General features: G+C 39.9%; 1 protein-coding gene across 49 annotated transcripts in view; it reads left to right on the top strand.

Annotated features, from left to right (window-relative positions):
• The window catches only part of ANK2 (ankyrin 2), a 561,730-nt gene extending 541,160 nt beyond the window's left edge, over window positions 1–20,570 (top strand). For 25 of the 49 annotated variants that reach the window (XM_039542463.1, XM_039542469.1, XM_039542500.1 and 22 more), the window contains 10 exons: window positions 760–834; window positions 2,794–2,925; window positions 3,564–3,710; window positions 4,841–5,117; window positions 7,123–7,417; window positions 10,456–10,548; window positions 11,043–11,126; window positions 12,087–12,251; window positions 13,414–13,596; window positions 18,377–20,570. In XM_039542463.1, coding sequence (XP_039398397.1) covers window positions 760–834; window positions 2,794–2,925; window positions 3,564–3,710; window positions 4,841–5,117; window positions 7,123–7,417; window positions 10,456–10,548; window positions 11,043–11,126; window positions 12,087–12,251; window positions 13,414–13,596; window positions 18,377–18,391 — 1,466 coding nt within the window. In that variant the 3' untranslated portion in view covers window positions 18,392–20,570. Of the gene's footprint in view, window positions 1–759; window positions 835–2,793; window positions 2,926–3,563; window positions 3,711–4,840; window positions 5,118–7,122; window positions 7,418–10,455; window positions 10,549–11,042; window positions 11,127–12,086; window positions 12,252–13,413; window positions 13,597–15,975; window positions 16,068–18,376 lie in introns of all 49 variants that reach the window. The other 24 variants (XM_039542508.1, XM_039542507.1, XM_039542505.1 and 21 more) reach the window with 4 other exon arrangements.
• The last annotated feature ends 1,734 nt before the right edge of the window (window positions 20,571–22,304 follow it).

Below are 22,304 nucleotides of genomic sequence, written 5' to 3'. Positions count from 1 at the left end.
TTGAGATAGTAGTTTCATGAAATCCATGGGAAAACCAAAACTTCAACTCTGCTGGTCTCAAACTGGATGTGGGGATGGGTCCTTATACTTTTATCACTGAAATATATAAACACTGACAAGTGGAATCTTGTCTTTCCCAGGCTTTCTTTGTAAATATCCTGGGTTATTCTTTGAATTCAGTTGTAATAATCTTTAATGAAATAATCAAATAAAATATATTGCTAAATACCAAATACAAATTGTAATTTGAAATTCCTTGTGATTGAATAACATTTTCTTTAAAATAATAATAGATCAAAATGAACAAATTTCAGTACATTTTTTATTTCTCTTCTCTTTTGACTAAAGAGAGCATGGAAGAAACACAGTTTTTGTCACAGTAACAGTTGGTCCTCTCCTCTTTTGTTCTAGATATAAGGGGGCTTATTGTTAAGTAGAAGCCTAAGAATAACTTTTTTGGCTGAAATGGGTACAGTAGACATTTACATCCTATTTTGGCATCTACACAAGTAGTCTGATTTTCAAAAATGCTGTCCAGCCAAAACTCCAATTTGAAAATCAGGCCTTTTTTGGCACCTGAATAGGGCTGTAAAAGCCTAATGTTAGGTATCCATTTTTAAACACTTAGCCACAGTTTATGGAGCTCCAGAGCAGTTAGAAGAAGAAGAATGCTTTCCTTTCTTGAGATACATCAGTTTTGTAGCTTCTCCTTGACTTGTTCGTAGACAACTTGTGGCTGTTCTGTTTGACCTTATTTAGATCAACAGGATGATCAAGGAAGAACAGAGGAAAGACTGGCACACATTGCTGATCATCTTGGATTCAGCTGGACAGGTAAACTGCATGTAATCTCTTTCAGATGAAGTATGTTTATTCAGAATTGGGCTTTTCTTCAATTTCTATGCTTCTGCCAAATGTCGTCTTTATTAATGAAAGACAGTTCTCCAATAGCTTATAGAAACTAGAGTCTTCTCAGGATATTGATGAAATTACGACCTTGCAGTAAAGAAAAGGAAGAGTATGGGCCAGATTCTAGACTCTGTGGCGCCTCACTCTATGGCCAGCATAAGAATGGCACAGAACCAACATACATAAAACAATATCACTCCTCCTTGCATCCCCCCAGGACTCTGGTTAGAGGCCATATCAGGGCAGGTGGGTATGTGGCCAGAGCAGCCTGTGCACTGGCAATTCTGGGCTGTAGAGCAGCCACAGGCAGCTGAGTAAGTCTTCCATAAATGAGAGCAGCCCTTTTTTTTTTTCCAGAACTGATGGCAGAGTTTGGGGAGATGAAAGGGGCCATATTTGCAACAGTGATTTTATCTGCAGAAACCCATGCCAGGGTGAGACAGATACATCATTGGTGGAGAGGCCAAATTGGAACTGAGTGAAATTAGTAATTCTGCTGCTGGAAATCAGTTGACAACAAGCGGAATTTAAAGAGAATGAGCTGTGCATAGTTCTCTGTCCTGATCATGGCTCAGTGCCATTTGCTGCATTGTCGTAATAGGGATCTTACATTGGCCAGAGACAAATCTGAGTGTAGGAGCTTGCAACTTTGTAGTGTAGACCAGACCCAGTGTTCTGCACGTTCCTTGCCCTCCTGCTGCACAGAGAGGAAAAGGGTCACTTTGTATCCCAGCGTAGTATTGTAAGGGCAGCTCACCATCTTGCCTTTAATTTGGTCTTTTTTCATCATAAACTTTGTTTTGGCCATACACAGCAGTGACAAACCTGAATCCTGAGTGGTTAGAATAGTCTAATGATGGCAGCAGAGCAGAATGTCTGCCTGAAACCTGGAGGTACACACACAGATAGTGGCAAAGCTTCTTCTTCTTCCCTATTTTACTTTGGGGGTACAAGGAAATTGTTTTTAGGAAAAGTCCTGCATGACTCACAGATCTAAGTCTAATTTGTAGCTAGAGTGCATGTGCAAAATTTGTTTTTCCATATGTATTCTAGCTGGTTACATTTTGTTTCAAAATTCCAAAAGGGCATGGATTTACAAAATGGATTTACTCAGGGCTAGATTACGCAATCTGGGGCCTTTGGTACATCACTTCATGGGACCCACTATGGCCCTGCCATTCAGAATGGCTGTGGCAGGGGGTCCCCCCTTCTCTCCCAGAGAGACAGAGGCAGTGACATGGGCCCGATTTTCCTGCCAGGAATGGCAGCAGGGGTTCCCCAGTATTTACCCCAGCTGCTTGGATGAATTGGCCCAAACCCATGCTCTCTTCTGCTACACTCTCTTACGTTGAAGAGGTATCGGCAGGAGCCTCCCACTAATTCCAGATGTAGTTCCCTCTCTCAGAATTATAATTTGAGGCTATCTGCCAACACAAGCAGACCTGGCTACACTGATTACTCTCAGTTCACATGTTCAAACTTTTCTCTCAAACCATAAATCCTAGAAACATTGGTTTTTTTTTTAATCGAAATGCAAAGATTCTGACCATCACATGTCCATAGAGGCCTCTGGCATTTATGCCTTAATCCAGCCCTGGACTCAGTGCCTGCAAAATGTGTCAGCATTTAAAATTAACCAGTTCAACAACTAGATTCAAAAAGCTTCAGATACTAAATGGAAATTGGGAATGATGGATTCTGGAGGATTTGGTGATCTCTAAATAAAAATGTCTCACCCTGATGTCTGTAGGTATGGCACATAGAATGGAGAGAAGTTTGGTGTCAGGGAAAGTAATCTCTGTGGCTGCATCTGCCAGCCCCAAAAGGGGCCCAAGCTAACAACAAAAGTGAAAGACTTTACAAAAAATGGCCTCTTGTTCACAGAATTAGCAAGAGAACTGGATTTCACAGAAGAGCAAATTCACCAGATCCGAATTGAAAATCCAAATTCACTGCAGGACCAGAGCCACGCACTTCTGAAATACTGGCTTGAAAGGGATGGGAAACATGCTACAGGTAAATTTTCAGTTATTGCACGGATTGTACTTTCCCAGACTAGGAGGGCTAGACATGTGCTCACCCACAGTCACACAAAGGGAATATAGATAAAGCTTAGAAGAGTACGAAGGCAACTGACCAAATAATGTACTTTCATAGCACAAGATTTTGTGTTAAAGTAAGTTATTTATCACAGCGCATTTGGAAGGTAAAAGCATAAAATCTCGCAAAAGGCAGAAATAAGTTATCCCACTTTAAGTACCTTAGGGCCTAGATTTGCAAAGGTATTTATGTACCTGCCATTGATTCCAATGGGAGTTAGGCCCCTAAATATCTCTGACCATCTAAGCCTTAAATCCTACATTACCCAGCCAGGCAGAAAAATGTGCATTAGCTGAGGAAGCTTTCTAACCGATGATGTTAGAATAATTCATGCATGCAACCTTTCCAACATATCAGGTTTTCTATAATAACATTAATACAATTTTTTCATTCTATCCCGGGGTTCTTTTCACACATGAGGTATCTGCATTGTATGTATGATAATGCTGTTTGAATATCTTACGTATTTCTGTGATTTGGGGCATTGGTGGCCCAGGAGTGTATGTGAGACAGACCTCTCAGCTCAACTAAATGGTGTCTTTCTAACATCACAGATACAAGTCTTACCCAGTGTCTAACAAAAATCAACCGAATGGATATTGTTCATCTAATGGAGACCAGCCACATGGACTCTGTGCAGGGCCATGGCGCTCGCACCTATGCAGAAATTGAACAAACGATAGGACTGGATCATAGTGAAGGTAGATGCTTCCTGATGTTAACCCTTCACCTTTTCCAGCAAGTTACACACTGACAAAGTGATCTCATCTGCACACTAGATTCCGTTCTCAAATGGGTAGTTAGGATACTCACCTAAATCTTCCATTGTACTTGTATAGTAGTAGCATCTACCTTTAAAATCAGGACAATTTAATAATGAAGAATGTAGTTGAAATAATACGTTTAATCAAACACCTACCATAACCAGTTCTTATAATGGAAGTAAATAACCTTTGCAGAAATTATTGTAAACTCTGGGGCAATCTGTTCATATTTATACAGTACAGGTGATTTCATGGAAATCAATGAGATTGTGCCCATTTAAATGAGAGAAAAGTTTATCCCACATTTAAAAATACTTTATGTAGAATATTAAAACAATATTTGTTTCATAGCTTGGAAGGCCTCTGAATACAGGTGTCCATGGTATAAACTGCATTTGGTGCTGTGATTTCGTTGGATTTCAAAAAGAGTGGCAGTCGTTAGATGGAAAGACATTTAAGAAACACCAAGATGTTAAACAAAGTGGTATTCTCACCATTCTTTGTATTAAATATGAATATAAGGTCCTTATTTAAAGATCCTATTCATTAGAGTAAGAATGTTAACTACAATTTCTTGATCAAATTCCAATTCAGGTAATTACATTCTTCTCACCTAAATTCCTCCTGCACTTTTAGTTGGCTAGAGTATTCTTCAGTCTTCAAAACATGGTTACTGAGCACTTTAGAACTTTGTGAGTGAAGCAACAATCTACATATCCCTGATATACCTCAAAGGGCTATTGTGGGTCTGAATTAATATTTCTGAAGTGCTTTCAGCTCATTCAATGGCTGTTTTTTTTTTAGATAGGGAGCCCATTTGTTTTGCAGGTTACTGTAAAGCAAGCTGTGTGGCAATCCTAGTGATAAGTCCAACATTTCTCCAACTACCTTAATCAGTTTCTTCATTTTCCACTCACTGTGCACTTATAAACCGTTCACAGCCCATGATACATTGAGGCTTTGAGAAAATGTTTCTTCTGCCTATTGAACCTCTGACTTAGAGTGGCAAGATCATCACACTTCCCAGGGAGCATTCTAATTGTGGTTCTTTTTTAACTCATTCGTAGGATTTTCTGCACTGCAGGAGGAACTGTACAGTCCAAGACACAAGAAGGAAGAGGAGCATTATAAAGAGAGTGAGCCGTTTGATCATCCTCCCATTGTCTCGGAGGAAGACACTTCTGTCAGTTACTCTTCCTTTCAGGAGGGCACTCCCAGGACTGAGACAGACATATCAGTTTCAGAGCTCCTGCGACAAGCACATAAAGAGCGAGTGCAAGCTGAGTTCTCCGGGAAACCACAGGATCTGCCAGAAGATTCATCAGCTGCACAACAGGAGTACTTGTAAGCATCAAAAGATGGCTGGTCAAATCCATAACCGATCACATGATGAACAGAAATGTACTTTTATTTATTTTGTATAGTTTTAAGGATATGTGTCAGGGTTTAAGTTAATCTCTCATTATTTGAGATGAGGATGAAATCTATGTGGGGTTCTGTATACAGGAGAGGAAACTCAACAGGGTCAGGAGAGAAGACTCAGTGATGGATTAGCTCATTATTAGTAATAAGGAATAATTTTGTCTCTGTAATTACAAAAGAAAAGAAGATGTAGGCATGAATGGGTGGAATTATTTTGGAGGGCTGTTTTATTGATTGGGGTCCCAGCAATTTTTAAATGACAATTTTGCAACAATTAATACAGTTGAGTTATATTTTAGATGTTAAAACTAATAGTAATAATTCCCTTGATAGAAAGGATCAATGGCAGAAGGGTGGCATTGGTTATTCGCAGATTGTATCTTTTACTTTCAGACAAGAATTTTAATTCAGAACACTAACCGCTCTTCCACCATAATCTTTATTTGCTAAACTCATAACTATATGAATAACAAGAACTGTATGTGAAAGGTGAACTTCAGATAGTCAAAGAAAAAGGGTGTTTCAGGACTGCTTAAAGTAACAATACACTTTAAAATTATAGGCCCAGAGGGAGCGCACAGCACAATTTAGGGTTGTTGGTTGTGTGTAAAGGTAGCTTTGACCCACGTTTACACTCATTTGATCTTGGTCTGGCTCTGTGCTGGGAGTGCTGCTCTAACTTATGCTGAGAAGGACCAAAAAAAAGGACTTGGATTTGCTTAGAGATAGTAGACTGGAAACATTTGCAGAAGACAATATGCTCAAGTACAAATACTTACAGTATACAAAATACTGAGTATGAAGTATAGATTTGTTGAAGTTATTTTGGTGATGCTTAAGATGATTTTAAATATTGTGTTCAGTGACAGTCCTAATATTTTGAAGAGGATAGTATTGAGATTGAATAGATGTAGCAATGGCCAGGGAGAAATGATTCCAGCCTTTGATGTACAGCATGAATTTGGAAAAAAGATTGTCTAGACTTGACCTAAATAGGGTATGAAAAAAATAAGAGCCGGGGGAGAGGAATCATATAATGCTACAAATGGTATTGAAAGAAAAAAAACTACTTCAAATTAATGGGAATAATCTTTCATTTATATTGAGACAATATTTTGTTAAAGTATAGCCCTTTGGAGCCAAATAGTGTAACCTTTACCAAGACTTGTAAATGTTTACTCATACAAATAGTCCCATTGACTTCACTCGGACTGTTCAGATAAGTAACTACTCACAATGGTGAGTAGGGAGTTTACAATCTGGGACTTAATTTGTAATTTTTCATAATCTTATTTTTCCAAATCCAGAAAGGATTAAGTTTTAAGGAGAAAAGTCACAAATTAAAGTTGTCTATGGGTGTTGGCTCCAGAACATCTTAGAAGCAAAGAGTTGGATTCTGCTCTCACCTTTTCTCCCCTGTGTAACTCCACTGACACTGACGGAGTTGCTCTTGATTCATATGGATGCAAATGAGGAGAGTCAACCCCAAAGTAACATTCCAGCAAATGAAGAGCATGATCCTGCTCTCCCAGTAGTGTAAATCAGGAGTGAGTCCCATAGATGTGTGGAGTAAAATTGGGGGGAATGGGAGGAGACTCAGACTTGAACTGTTTCCATAATTTTTCATGATAAATATTCACTAGGTGATAAGCAGAACTAAACCTCTGAAGTCACCATTATTCCCAAGCATATGATAGCACAATTTGCATGTATGTAGGTTTCAGTTTTATTGTTAACTCTTTTTAGTTCTTTTGTTTTAAATGGTTTATACTAGCAACTAAACAGCAGTGTTCACTTGTGAAAATAACTTTGCAAAGAAATTAGTTCATGGAGTATGTAACCTCACTTAAGCAGAGCACAAATGTCATATTTACGGGGTTCATCATAGAATGCTTTGTAGTTAGCTCCTTGAATCTGTAATCCACAGTGTCACAACTCCAGAAACAGAAGAATCCATAGCACCAAAGGCTGAAAAATCAGCAGGCTTTGCAAAGGAAAAATCTAAAGGCTTCACCACAGCTTCTGAAGAGCATGGGAGGCCATATCTTCAGACTCCATCGTCCAGTGAGCGAGGTGACTCTCCCATTGCACAAGAACTTGAGGACCTCCAGCTCTCCCAAGAAGAACTTTCCCCAAGGAGAACTAGTCTAGTTATAGTGGAGTCAACTGATGAACAGCCAGCAAAGTTTGAAAGACATTATGACGATGAATCTTTTGAAAAGGTAAATACTAACCTCCCCCCCACCCCATCGTCATAAAATATTTGTTAAGGAAGAGCAAATTTCCTTTGTCTGGAGTCTTTGGGTTATTTTATCTTTGTTTTATTTTGTCTTAAGCGGATGCTGACAAAATCAGCTCTCATGGGTATCTTTAAGCATGATGTGACAAATTTAGCGCTGATGTAAGCATGAACAACTTGCATTGATGACAATGGGAGCTGTGCCCACTGACATCAGGATTGAATATGATCTTTAGAATGAGACGCATTGTCTGAGTGCAAGCCTGTGAGATAGGCACTCCTGTGTTCTAACTCCAGCTCTGCTGTGACTCCCTCTGTAGCCTTGGGAAAGTCACTTAATTGTTTTGACTCAGTTTTCCCATGAGTAAATGGTCCTTTCACATGGTTGTTACAAGGATTAAGTATTAATCTATATGGAGGTTTTGAAGCACTATGATCTGATTCTGCAACACTTATTCTTGTTTAGCACTTATGCAAGTGGTGCCACTGAAGTCAATAGGACTTCTCATATGAGTGAGAACTACTCTGTCTCAATAAGGGTTGCAGAAATAGGCCCTGCATAGGGGGAGAGCTGGAAAAGAGAAGACAGTCATGAAAGCGAAAGGAAAGAATGACTGACAGTGTCAAAAGCAGTAAAGAGGTGAAAGGGCCATAGTGGCTCTGAAATTTGACCAAGAAAAGGTTGTTAGGCAGATGAGAGTAGGTTTAGGATGGGTTGGAGAGAATCTCAGGGCAGTGATGGTAGGTGATGTGTTAAGTGAGGTTAGAGGTATGGGGGAGAAGTGAAAGTTGGTGGGAATCTGAGAGGTGGATGGCTCATTGGTGGGTTTTTGTTCATTTGTTAAGATAAGGGAGCCTCTCCCCTGCCCCAGCATGTATTGTCAGAAGCAGGAGGAAGAATGAGAGTGAGACATGGTGGGGGTGGGAGGAGAGCTGTCAGTAGGGATTGGAGGCATTGAGACAAGAAGGTTAGAGGTGAGAAAGCCATCAAAGTCAGAGGAGAAGGAGAAAAGAATGATAATGGAGCAGAGGACAGATCTCATCAGTAAAGTTAAAGGATGGAAATACAGTTCTGGATTTGTTGTCTTAAGCTGATAATGTATTTTGCATTTTCACATCCAGCTAGGGCTGGGAAGTCTCAGAGTCAAGATAGCATTAAGTAAGGTAGCAGTGAGAGGGCTCGGCATAAGGGAAAGTGGGTTCCGGCTCTCCCCTGCCACTATACCAAGAGAAGGAGGAATAGCTTTCCTGGCTCTCCTCAAAGACAGTCTTGCACTGGAAAAAAATTAGCGAGTGTTCATAAGATCAGATTTAGCAAACCTTTTCTGAACATCCTAAAAAGGTACTCGTCATTGACAATTCAAAGATTTGGCGCTATGCTTATTCGACTTGGAGTAGTACATCCAGCACTACTAAATGCATTACCAATGTGTCAAAAGGCAACCCAAAAGCAAGTTAGAGCACACTTGGATGGGTGTATAGCTAACTTACAGTGCAAAATTAATTAGTTCCAGACCATTTTGGTGCACCTTGGACTGAATTCCATTTTTGCAGTTTGAAAAAACTGAACACACAGGGCTAGATCAGTTGGTATAAATTTGCTTGATGCCAGTTACATCAATGGAGCTACACCAGCATCTGGCTCACTGAGCCAAATTCTGCCCTCATTTTCAGCTCCTGCAACTTAACTTCTGGGGTGTTGAGTGGAGGTATAAGTGACGGTCTTGCCTACTACATCTCTTCCCCCATTAAAGACTATGGAAGAGAAAAAAAGAATGCTGTGCTGGTTAGGTTACGCAATGAGGAAGTAACATATGGGTGCTACAAGTAAAAGGAATGATGAACAATGTGTATAAATGGCCTGGAGCTTTTTCCAAGTGAGGATGGCTTTGGAATTAATAGCCCCACACATTTCTGTGGGAATTTTTAGTGAGTATTAGGTTCTGGTGTCATATGTTGTATATCATGTATCAATTTGACTACGTAGTTGTTCCTGGGTTTATTGCAGATGCCCCTAGGTAGAGGGTCTGAGATTGGCATTTCAGTTCCAGTCCATATCGAATTTTAACTGATCCATTTGTCATAAGAGACATTTCTGACTTCATGAAAAGGCCTTTGTTCTCTTTATGCTTGGTTTATTCAAGATCAAATAAGGATTTTTTAATAAATGGATGTCTTTACCTATAAATCATTAAAATATTCTAACATACTTGCTAAACACTAAAGGAAATTAAAATCTGCTTTCCATCATTCCTATTGTTCTTTAATCTTTTCTTTTTTACCATAATATTAATTGTTTCCATATGCACTGGTATATTTGATGATTGGTAGGACTATGGGAGACTGCAACAATTTCCCAGTAGATTTTCTAATACACCATACACTTGTACTCTCTCTGCATTTAGAAGTGCTTCATTTCCCTTTTGAATTCTCTCTTATGCAGGAGAGAAAAACCTCAAGACAGGCCACTAAATGTTGTTTTTGACATTCCCAAATCTAGGTGGCAGTGCTAGGAATTAAAAAGATTGTTTCCCCCCAGCTAAATGCGTTAGTCCCGGTATATGTATGCAGTGCTGTGCTGTGCAGCGCAGTTGTCAGAGGATAGGAAACTCATTCTTATAATATTGGTTTTGTAATGCATCATACAAAAAATATCTGAATTCAGCGCTGATATGAATGGTACCTTATGTCCTAGATTTAGCAGTTTTATATAGCAACACAGCTGCGGGCCAGATTATCGCAACCTCCAGTAAAAGCATCTTTTAGAATTGGTTAAATATGTTCACCTAAGATTTGTCATCCACTCTAACCAAACAATGAATTTTATTAAGATAAAAGAGAGACAGTGAAAGGAAAATGGTGAAATGCTGTTCATAGTCCACATATATGTTTCTTAAAGAGGAAATATAGTAGTCAAAAACCTTGAATCAAAACTTTCAGAATAGATTATAATTATGGTGGAAAAGTCATAAATACAACATCAGTATGATAAATAGAGCAATGCTTCCATGCTTCTATTAGGAGCTAGCAGAGGAATTAGGTGAGCTAGAGACCAGCTCAGATGAAGAAGAAATGGTAACTACCAGGGTCATTCGCCGCCGGGTGATTATTCAGGTACTGAGTGTTGAACTACTGCACGTGCCACTGGTTACATCTGTAGGAAACCCCCAGAAGGTCTGCTGCTAAGGCAACCACTTATGAAGTTGCTAAGCTCCCGAATAATGCATGGCCATTAAATAACTTTGATAATATTATTCTAATACATTTTAGGGTGGAAGAGAATTACAGTGGGACTGTCAGCTATAGCATATATTGTGGAGATGCCTCAGTAAGGGAACAAGGACTTTGTTTTGCTTTTTTTTCAGTCCCACACATGGCCAGGTGAACTAATATTTATTTGCCTGTTGGTTGTGGTATAACTTTCCTATGCATGCCTTTTAATATTCATTTGCTGAATGTTTTATGGAGTTTAACAACTCAGCATTGATGCATCTTGACTGCTTTTTCAATTCTTACTTTAACCAACTAATCATTTGTATAGTATTTATTTAAAGCATCCACTTATATTAAGGCATTGCGTAATGCAGTTTTGTTCTCTTGTCATGCAGGCCGATGATATGCCAGAAATACCACCGGAAACGATAACAGAGGAGCAGTACACAGATGAACATGGCCACGTTGTGGTGAAGAAGGTATTGTCAGTCATATGCTCTGGTGCATTCTTACTGTCCTTAGGTAAAATGTTCAAAACTGCCTAAGGTACTTAGGAGCTGAAGTTCTATTTTCAAAAGTAACTTCAGCTGTGCAGGAACTAGAATTTCTGTTCTGCAGAAAATTCCACTAATTCAGTTTGTTGTCATTCCAAAAGCACAGCTATAGTTAATTGGTTGTATCTTTGTTTTGTTTGGGGTTGAGGGTTTTTTGTTTGTTTGTTTGTTTGTTTTTTGTAATTTCCTGAAAATTGCTGATTGTAATAAAATGTCAGTGAATCTTCATTTTCCAAAGGAAAAATGTTCTGTTGGAAAATGTTCAATCAGCTCTATGGAGGAGCATAATGCCAATTCAGTTTCCACGAGACTTAGGCTCCTAAGTATCTAAGACTTTTGAAAATGGGACTTAGGCTCTTAAATCACTTTAGGTGCTTTTGAATAATTTTACTTGTCTTAGTGGAGAAAGCACCATCACGTGGTTATTTTTGTACAGAACTTTCCATCACCTAAGTGTCATTAATTACTATGGGCTAGATATTGATACCTTTTATTCACAATGAGTAGCACCAATGGTAGTGTGATACTATTCAGTGTCAATAAGGGTGTCAGAATCTGTCCCCATGAGAACTGGGCAATCAAAATGCTTGGGGTGATAGATTGGGGTTTTGCATCTGCTTAACCATTTTTCAGCACTTAGATACTACTAGGATAGGCACTTTAGAAATAGATGATAAGAGTGTATGCGCCAAAGGCAAAACTTGTTGAGTTCAATGAGGCCAGGATTTCACCCTCAGCTTATTAATGTTTACTAAGTGCTTCAAGATCCTTGAATGGGAACGTACTACACACAGTACAGAAGTTTAAGGTCTGGTTTTTATTGTTAAGAGTGCTGTACCTAAATGGTGAAGTGAACTGAAGATAAAAGTAAGTTTATCCCCTTAGGTTACCAGAAAGATTATCAGGCGATATATTTCACCAGATGGCACAGAAAAAGAGGAAGTCCTAATGCACGGAGCACCACAAGAACCTGTTATGGTTGAAGAAGGAGATGGGTATTCCAGAGTCGTAAAGCGGGTTGTGCTGAAGAGTGACATTGAACAGTCTGAGGTGATACTTTCTAAGATTCCTTTTCATGGAAGGAAGAGAGCTGTAGAATAACAGTTCCCTTATCCCTCCCCCCACAACTTATTCTATGTCACCACAGTCTACAACTGAAAGTGCTTGAATAGGTGTTTATCTTTGGCTTTCAGTGTACTGTTTTTTAAAAAGTACTTTAAAGGGGAATCAGTAAGAACCAAAGGTAGACTTTCAGTCTTGTGATATAAATGAAGATTAATTTTTTCTGGCTTGAGGCCCACAATGAATTCAATAAAGCAACTTTTTATAGGTGGAGCTTCTGTAAAATAATCTCTATCAATCCATGCTTTCTATATTTTGTTTTTAAATAAAGTAAATGCAGCGCTTTCCTGGAGAAGGAATTCTTGTGTTTATCCACAGACCAAACACACTGTGGGTAGTGACTAATATATTTCCATGCCCTTGATTGCTAACAAAGATGTCTGTCAGTAATGTAGAATCCTGGAAAAGACCTACTCATTTCACTTATGCACACCAATGAATTGATTTTCAGTCTCCTTTTATGAATGCCTTGAGCGATCCAACACACCACACTCTTATACTCTCCTGGGTGTGGGACATGTTGCTTAAAAGTTCTCTTGTCATTAGCTCTTTAACCTGAGTTATCAGTATTTCTAAGAACAGCAGTTTTCTGTAGATGTCAGCAGCAAACTATCAGTTCAGAAAGTTACATCAGAAATTGGGATGGAAATAGAACAAAATCTTTGCATGTAGCAATGAGCCAGGCACAATTTATATTATGGAACATTATTTCCAAGTGAATTATCAAGTGAAAACAAAGAGAATTTTAAATTACCGGGCTATTGCTCCACTGAAGGTTGCATTGGCTTTAGAGCCATGGAACTGAAGCATGATTCAGGAGTTAATATTATTTTAAAATTTCTTTCTGAGGTCATATAACAATACTTTGTGCAATCCAACAAAAACTTAGTGGCAATTACTGCCTAGCCTAGTCCCTAGCAGTCACCCTTATTAGTATTTCTGTGTGTATACATACACAGTTCTCACAGAGAGAGAGACTTGTTATATTTAATTAATCTGTCTAAGTAGAAAGTGATTAAATAATAGTATGTGGATTTCGCCAGGCTGAAATGATGATCTGTATGGTCTGCAATCCATATCTTCTTACCAGGTGACATTCTCTGAACCCAGTGTTCTGACGGGTGCCTCAGAATTTCAGGCTGAACCAGTGGAAGGCCGGAAGGTCAGTAAAGTTGTAAAGACCACAGTGGTACAAGGAGAGAGAATGGAGAAGCACCTGGGTGATGCTAGTTTAGCTACTGATCTTCCATCAGCCAAAGAAGACTTTGAAGAGGTAAAATGCCTTCACAGAAAAATAAATTTAAATCTGGCACTGTGGCAGAGCATATATGGACAAAATCTACCCCCATTGCAGTCAACAACCTAACACCTGGTAGTATCAAGCCCACACCGTTAAGGAATTTGCTGCTAAACACTTGAAAACAGATACCAACCCCTAGGGATAGCTACTGCCACTTGGGGATAGCTATGGGGCTATAGTTACCTGTTCCTAATAGCTAACCATGGATATCAAGCTATACCTTCCTACCACTACCAGTTGCTACAGCTAGATAGGTATAGCTGTCGATATCCATCTGCAGCAGGGGTGAGCAAACTTTTTGGCCCGAGGGCCACATCTGGGTGCGGAAATTGTATGCAGGGCCATGAATGTAGGGCTGGGGGTGGGAGGGAGTGCAGGGGGCGGGAGGACGCTCGGGGTGCTAGAAGTGCGAAGGCAGGCTCCCTGCCTGCCCTGGCCCCATGCCGCTCCCAGAAGTGGCCAGCACCACAGGCCGGGGGGGAGGGGCAGAGGGCTCCATGCACTGACCTTGCCTGCAGGTACCGGCCATGGTTCCTCGTTCCCAGCCAATGGGAGCTGGGCAGGGGCTGTGCCTGCAGGCAAGGGCAGTGCACGGAGCCCTCTGCCCCACCCCAGGGGACGCAGGGACGCAGCAGGCAGGGAGCCTGCCTTAGCCCCACTACGCCACCTGGCAATTCCATGGGCTGGATTGAAAGCCCTGATGAGTCGTAGTTTGCCCACCTGATCTACTGCTAGGTAACTCTATGGATAGCATCCTAATCTACAGGTCGATATGGTTCCTTGCTGATAGCTCCCAGTTACTATGCATATTGATGAATATCGAGAGACAGCTACCCCATGCTGGAGCGGTGGGTACAAATAGGTATGTATAGCTAGCTTCTACCTATAGCTACAGCTAATGGAGAGCTATCCATAGCCACAGGTGGCTATTCCTAGGGATAGATCAATATTTATTGGTAGAGGAAACAGTAGCTCTGGCTAGTTAATGATGAAGAGTGCTTGCTAGACAGGCACATTGGTATAGCAATCAATACCTACCAAAAAAGAAAAGCCGGTGTCTTCCACCAAAATCCAGTACACCCACAGAGGTGATCCTATTTAAAAAAAAAAAAAAGCAAAGGACAAAGAACTAGGGAACAAATTAGTATGTTGAAAGCCCTTGGGGAAATTAGAAAAACAGAAAAATTCTATGCAGCCATTTAGAAAATTGTTTCCCATGTGGTTGCCTCCTAATATTCTATAAGGCCAAGGGTACAATCCACACAGGGATTTAGGCTCTGTAATGCCGAGCATCAGAGCCTCGGCCCCAGTTCATTGGACAAGGAGAGTTATGCACCTTCAACTGTAATCCACAAAGCCAGCACATTAGGCAGGAAGCGCCCATGCAGGGCCGCCCAGAGAGGGGGGCAAGAGGGGCAATTTGCCCCAGGCCCTGGGCCCCCACGAGAGTTTTTCGGGGCCTCTGGAGCGAGGTCCTTCACTCGCTCCGGGGGGCCTGGAAAACTCTTGTGGGGCCCGGGCCCCCGGAGCTTCTTCCGCTCCCGGTCTTCGCCGGGGGGGGGGGTCCTTCCGCTCCAGGGCGGAAGGACCCCCCGCCGGTGAATTACCGCCGAAGCGGGACCCGCCGCCGAAGTGCAGCCGGGTCTCCAGCAGTAATTCGGCGGCGGGTCCTGGAACGGAAGGGCCCCCCACCGCCAAATTACCGCCGGAGCGGGGGCCCCCCGCCGCCGAAGACCCCAGGCCCCCAGAATCCTCTGGGCGGCTCTGTGCCCATGAGTGTGGCACTCTCTGCAGGGCCTGAAACAAAACGGGCACAGGGCAAACTACCTCCCTTATAACCAGCCACAGTGTGGGAGACCCCTAGTGCAAGTTCCCCCTTTTCCTGAGGGGGGAGTTTAACAGTGATCTCCCTGCATTAGGTGGCTGTTTTAGAATGATGCTACACCTAATGAGTGAGTCTTTCACTGGCCTACTTAATGATTCTGTTCTTTATTCAGAGTGGAACAACTGCAGGAGGAGAGATGGTGGGTGTCCCCCACCTCAGAATATTTCTTAGCTTTGTAGTTAGGACTCCTACCTGAGAGTCGACCAATACCATTTCAAAGTTAAAAAGGAAATACTGTGCCATACGTCTGTAATGATGGACTACTTTCATTTTTTAACTAGAGAGATTTTTAAGGGCACAAATGGACCCTTTCTCCCACTCAAAGTCAACAGGCACGTGGCACTTCAATGTTTGTCATGCCCTGCCTCTGATAGCCCTTACAAAGCTACAAAAACAACCTAATGCAGAAGTACTAAAGTGTGCAATAAAATTAATTATCTAAGGTTGTGTTATGTGTTTCACTTCAGGCTTTGAGTTTTACACGTAATCAAATGAAAGTCCAACTCCCAACTTTAGTAGAGACAGAGATCATAAAAGAGGATGGATCAATTATTAAAAGGTTTGAGTTGGCATGGCAGTGAACTTTTAACAAACTAACATGGAAAAAAGTGGATGGGAGATTAAAATGTTTAGCGCAAGAACCTTGGCTGGCAGTGTCTAAAGCAGGGGTAGTCAATAGGTTGACCGTGGGCCAAATCCAGACACTTTTGAACAGACCCCTGGCCTAAAGTTTACCTGACATCCTAAATGATGTGAGCTAATACACAGAGTACAGTGAAGGAAAAAAATAATAATCAGGCATTGGAAAACTCCCCTCTTAGATAACTGGCATCAGCAATTCAGGCTAAGACAATGTATAGCTGATTTTACAGGAGATGAGGAATAATGGATTGTAATTAGTCATTTTGAAATTAATTTAATTTACACAGCAGCTGAAAACTCAGATTCCATATTCCTTCCTTTTTAACCATTTAGTTTGAGTATTTTTAAACATTTGAGTGAGCAAGAATGAGCTGGTTTCTGAGTATGATTAGAGTTGCTACTCTACTATGTAAATCAGGCACAGAGATGAGCTGTTCAGAAGTATTTTTTTAATTGAGAGGTTATAGTATCTGGTTCTGAATTTCCAGCTAGATGTCATCTCTAGAAAGTATCATATGGAGGTTTTTACTGCATAAAACAGTCTTTATATATACACCAGTCTCCTTGTGACTATTTTAAATGTTTTTGTAATTGGAGAAGGCAGAATATCAGTCACAATATTAACCTAAGAGAAATAGGAGATTCTATTATATATATTTTTAAAAGTATATTAAGAGCAAAATGTATTGTGTTTTTACAAGCATTTTATACAGCATATTCAAAATTTTAGAGAAGACAAGTCATAATGAATTGACTTGCTCTGTGACACTTCCCCTATCTCCCTAGAGACATTATGCCCGCTGTTACATCCAGAGGTCCAATTTCACTAGATGACTTCAGTGATGTTTTTGCTTACTAATGCTAGCAGTGAATTTGGCCCTCTAAGTCCAGTCACCATGCATAGGGTGGCAAGAACGTCAGATGAAAATATTACTGATCTAGTGGCTAGCAAATGTGTGTCCAGTGAAAGTAACTCCACTTAGGGTTTAAGAAAAAAGATTTGGAGTTACTTAAAATTACACAGAACATGTGTATGAGAGGGAGGAAGTAGGTTGACTGGGCTTAGAGGAATAGATGATAGTAGTAATGGGACTGGCCCAAACAAGTGACACTAAGTCGGAAATATTTACCAGGCAATCACAAAAGCAGACTGATACTAAAGAGAGGGTGTAGGGACAGAAGAACCACCACAGGAGCATGAACTTCAGATGCCAGCTTAATAAGTCTGACAGGCTCCTGTAGGCTGATTTACTTTTACTGTAAATGAATGCATTTCTCTCTCCTCTTTGCAAAGCACACTGTCTCTGGAAATATTCTGTGGCCACTCTTAACAGAAGCAAAGTATGAATGCAGTTTATGCAAAAAGTATCTCCCAAATGTTTACTTACTTTTGAATGGGTTGGGACATTAATGAACATGATATAGCCTAGGGCAAATCATTGTCCTTTTGGAGACTGCTGATAAATACACATACATCTCACAAGCAGCTAAGTTGGCTAGAAGATGCCCGCACACCGAGTTAAATTCCTTTTCCTTATGAAACAGAACAAAGGCCAGAGGGACCATCAGGTCTACAACAGTACCCGCTCACTGAGCCCAACAACTAAGATTATAAAACATTATAATGGTATTTTACAATCTTTTTGTGGCAGGCAGGTCATTTGTTTAGTAGTGAGTGTCTGTCTGAAGTAGTCAGTGAAAGATGGAACAGTTGTGAGAAGGATAGTGTATAAGAGAAACAAAACTGATAGTGGGCTTAACTTCAGCATACAAGCTAAGTAGAAAAGTCCTGCATGGATTTCAAAAGCTGTTGCATGCTGGTGCATTAGAGCTTATATTTTTCCAGGCATTTATTATAAAATTGCATGATGTAATCCTTGTGAAAAAAATCCAACAACTGTTTTTTTCACAACACAAAACTATACAAGATTAAATTTAAAAAGCAATCTGGTTTTGGTTTCTCAACTATTTTTAAGCTCCTAGTCACTGTTTAGAATATCTGAGCTTGGTATTTGGGGTCGTCAGCTACAGTTCTTCTCATATGATTTACCGTCTTGCTGCCTTAAATTTCCACCAGTCCTGCTCAAAAGGAAGAATGTCTTTTACAGAAATTCCATGCTATGTAATGTAATTAATTCTGCAGGAAAGGAGGAATTTTAGCACTTCAGGAGGAATGCTTTTGGGGGGAAAAATGCCACATTCATTTACTTACTCTCTCGTCTTTAGGACAACAATGAATAAATCCAGCTCACAGAAGAGGACTGTGGTGACGGACCAGTATGGAAAACATGTTCTTGTGGAACAGCTGGAGAATAGACCAGAAGCACGGGATGACCTCCAGCATGACCTCCAGCAACTTCTTAGACATTTTTGCAAAGAGGACTGGAAACAAGAGGCCAAATGAGAAGCTACCACATCTCACTACCCCCACCACCTATCCAATATGCAGCATTCACTCTCGTCTATAGATATAAACTTCATAATTTACGTAATCTCTGGAAGTCACTGACATTTCTTCTTCAGGCACCTACAATGAATTCAATTTTCCTTTCTTTTCTTTTTGTACCTGTAAGCTAATTTGTGACCAAAGATAACATCCTTCATTCAGGATGGTTTATCCACTAAGTCATCACCTTTGTGCTGTACTGGGAACTTGTGAACTTTGCCACGTTGCTGTTCCATTGCTTCTGCACTAGCTCCAATCTCATCCAAAGGCCTCTTATGTACATGCATCATAAAAAAAGGCTATTAACATGTAAACTGTACATAGCTAAAGTGCTTGGACTTAAAGACCTCAAAAAAAACCCTGCCCATTATGACCACTTTTAGCATCGTGGATTACAAGGTCTATTGAAACTGCTGAACAGCAAGTAACAACAAATATTGCTAACACAATCGACTAAAGATACTCTGGGGAGGAAGCACTGCAGACCTTCTGCATCCTTAGGACTTCCAGTTTAGTGATCTCTTAGGAAAAGTCTCTAAGAGTCAGTTTGATAACCTTGAAACACAGCTGTTCCCATGACATTACAGCTGACTGTGGCTATCAATACTACTAAGATTCTTGGACAGCCACTTAAAGAAGGAAATAATACCCAATTAGGTAATCAACTTGCTAGCAGCTATATCTATGGCACATTTGCATCTGGTATTAAAATCTTTTAGATCTGGACAGGTGGCAGGGTGTATTAAACAGCTATAACTACAGTAGTTTCCTGTTTTCATCACTGCTTTTGCAAACCACATTGTCTTATTGGTGGTACTTCCTGCTGGCCACTGCACTGTAGATAATTCTATGGGAGAAAAGACTTACCTACTATACAAAAAAAAAAAAAGCTTAGACTCATTCACCATGTTTTATCAAGATTGCCTCTTATCTGATACATGCATGTGGCATTTAAAACTCAAATCCTCTTGTAATCATGTCAGAGGCTTGTTAACCCTCTTAGCACTGAGCGAGCAGTTTTTATCTTCCAATTAACTTTTTCTTTTAAAAAAAAAGTCACTGACTAGGGCATAAACATGCTTGAAACATTCAATTTTGTTAATATTTGATTTATATTTCTAAACTAACCCTCTGAGAATTATAACAGCATCCCTGCACTTTTTATTTTGAAAGAAGGGAATATAAAAATCTGAAATATTTTTTGTCCTATACTTTATTCTACTAGTGGTTGGATTGCTGTAGCATTTTAACATATATAATATATATACACACACATAAATGTACATTTTGAATCAGTTATTTGATAAAGAAAAAGTATATTCAGAGAAGATGAAAATGAGTCAAGTCCACCTCGGGTTGATATTTTTTCAGACGTATCTGGCCTTTTACTCTTGTAGAAAAATGAATCACTCAGTGCTCAGAACATTTAAAAAAAATACTACCCACCCATCAAACAATGGTACTTCCTCATTAGAGAGAAAACATCTTGAGAGATTTGGCTTCCTGCAAGCAAAGCAACCCAAGGCACCGTACTAATGTTTTTTTTTTTTTGCCAGTCAGATGGGAAACAAGCATTGTTGGTAGCCAAAATAAAAGAAACCAAGGACGAAACATTTCAAGACACACCATGGCTTTCTAATTGTCAAGGACAGCACTGTATGACCTTCAAGAACAGGGCTGTAAAGAAATGCATTTCTGTTGTGTTATTTGCGGTGCAGATGATGTTCTGTGTAACAACATAATGGTTATTCACCTTTTGATTTTTTTTGCTGTGTTATCAAAGAACTTGAATACTGTGAGAAGAAGTGATTTTTAAGTTGATGAATCAGCATCTTGTTCCCATGGTGATAACACTAATTGAATATATCTATGAGGGCATGTATTAGTTAAATAAACCTACAGCACTAACAATACATAGCTGCAATGTGTACAATGGCTGATTTAATTAAATAAAATGTACAAGTGTTAAATGTAGCTATAATGGCTTGTTCTTTTTTACTACTGATTTGACATTCTGTATCTTGATTTTTCGGGCTTCACCACCACAACTATTCCATGAAGATTGAACTAGTCTCACATTCAACATGAGGAGTATTTTTCCCCTTTTAAGTTAATTTATTTTATAAAACTGTATGCTTTCAGCCCTTAGTGGTGAGCCTGTTGCCATAATATGCAATGCAATTGTCACTATTTCCTAGAATAAGTACAGGAAATTATGGTAAATGTTGGCTTTAAGAGTGACCATTTTACTGTATTAACTTCATTGAACATCTGAGGGCACAATTTGCCCTTAAACTGTGCAACATTTAGCTTTAATATGTGGGCCAAATTATGCCCTTGAGTCCCACTGACATTACATATGGAATTGTAGAAAGTATTGGCCCAAGTGATTTACCCTTAAAAGCTTCTGTCCCATATTATTCCCCTACCACCCACAGAAAATATGGGGTGTGGCTGAGTTGGTGCAGAATTTGGCCTGTAATAACATGGACACAGAGTCCAAGTCTGCCAAGGAATACATTTGGAGTAATTGTATTAGACCAGTGTAAGAGACCAGACCTGGGCCTGAATCTTCAGCCCTCATGTGTACTCAAGCCTGACTGATGCCATAGAGAATTGGTTTCCATAAGGAATGCAGGACTGACCATTGGCCAATGCAGCTCAGGTAATTACATCCCTAACTACTTTGTTAAACATACAATTTTCTGATGCATACAAAGGCATTTTGTTAATAATGGAAAAAACTGACAAGTGATCTCAAAACAAGTTCTGTCAGCACAGCTTATGCACAATTTCTGTAAATTCCCTTGCTGAAGATAAAAAGTCTGCTACCAGGTGCTAAGTTTCTTAAAGGATCCAGTTTAAATACTTTTTAACTCCTAAAGTAATTAGTGAATTCCAAGCAAATCTGCTCAATGCTCTTTGGGAGAAGAGACTATGTGCTGTAGTTTTAGGGAGGAATAGATTTTTTTTTTTTAAATACACAGACTGTGACTGAGATTAATGTACCCTTTTACTCATATGTTTAGTGTTGTACTGAAGATAGAGGACACCTTGTAAACAATTCCAAAACAAGAAGTCAGTGTAAGTTACCTAGAAGTGGATGAAGCAGGCCATAGTTAAGCAAAATGCAGATTCTTATTGGCATGAGTACTTTGTATTGTTATAGCATCATTTGGTTATAAGGAGGCTGTTGGGGGAGGTCTAACATGGGTGCTAGACATAACATTAGCATGTGGTTATGTTTTATAAATTATAAAATCCAGACCTTACTAGATCTCAGAAAAATACTGAAAAAAGTGGGTCTATTGTGACTAAAGCTTTTAGATGTTCACAATCCTTTTATAACTATAACTCTGAACAAGCACAAAATGTTCATTGGAAATGGAAACATTCGCTCGAGCAACCTGTTGCTTGTACCCTTTAAGTAGTCAGAGACAGAGCAAGCAAGAACATAGAAGTAGTCTTTTGGAAGGAACACAGAGTGCACACAGATTCCTAAATTCTCCTCTTCACCTCCCTATGCCTTGCTCTAAAGTCTAAATACCATTGATGTATGCAGCCTGACTGGGTTATAGACTCTCGAGAGCTGATTGTAGGTTATGCTATATACTGAAATTGTTTCTGGAAGCCGCGTGACACACATTACATACATTAGAGAGAGAGAGAGTTCTGACGACAGCAACTGATTATACCAGCACTAGTAGA

The sequence above is a fragment of the Mauremys reevesii genome, linkage group 5 (genome assembly GCF_016161935.1).
Source record: "Mauremys reevesii isolate NIE-2019 linkage group 5, ASM1616193v1, whole genome shotgun sequence".
NCBI classification, from domain to species: domain Eukaryota; kingdom Metazoa; phylum Chordata; order Testudines; family Geoemydidae; genus Mauremys; species Mauremys reevesii.
Note: the sequence above shows the minus strand (reverse complement) of the source record. Positions and strands in the feature narration are given on the sequence as shown.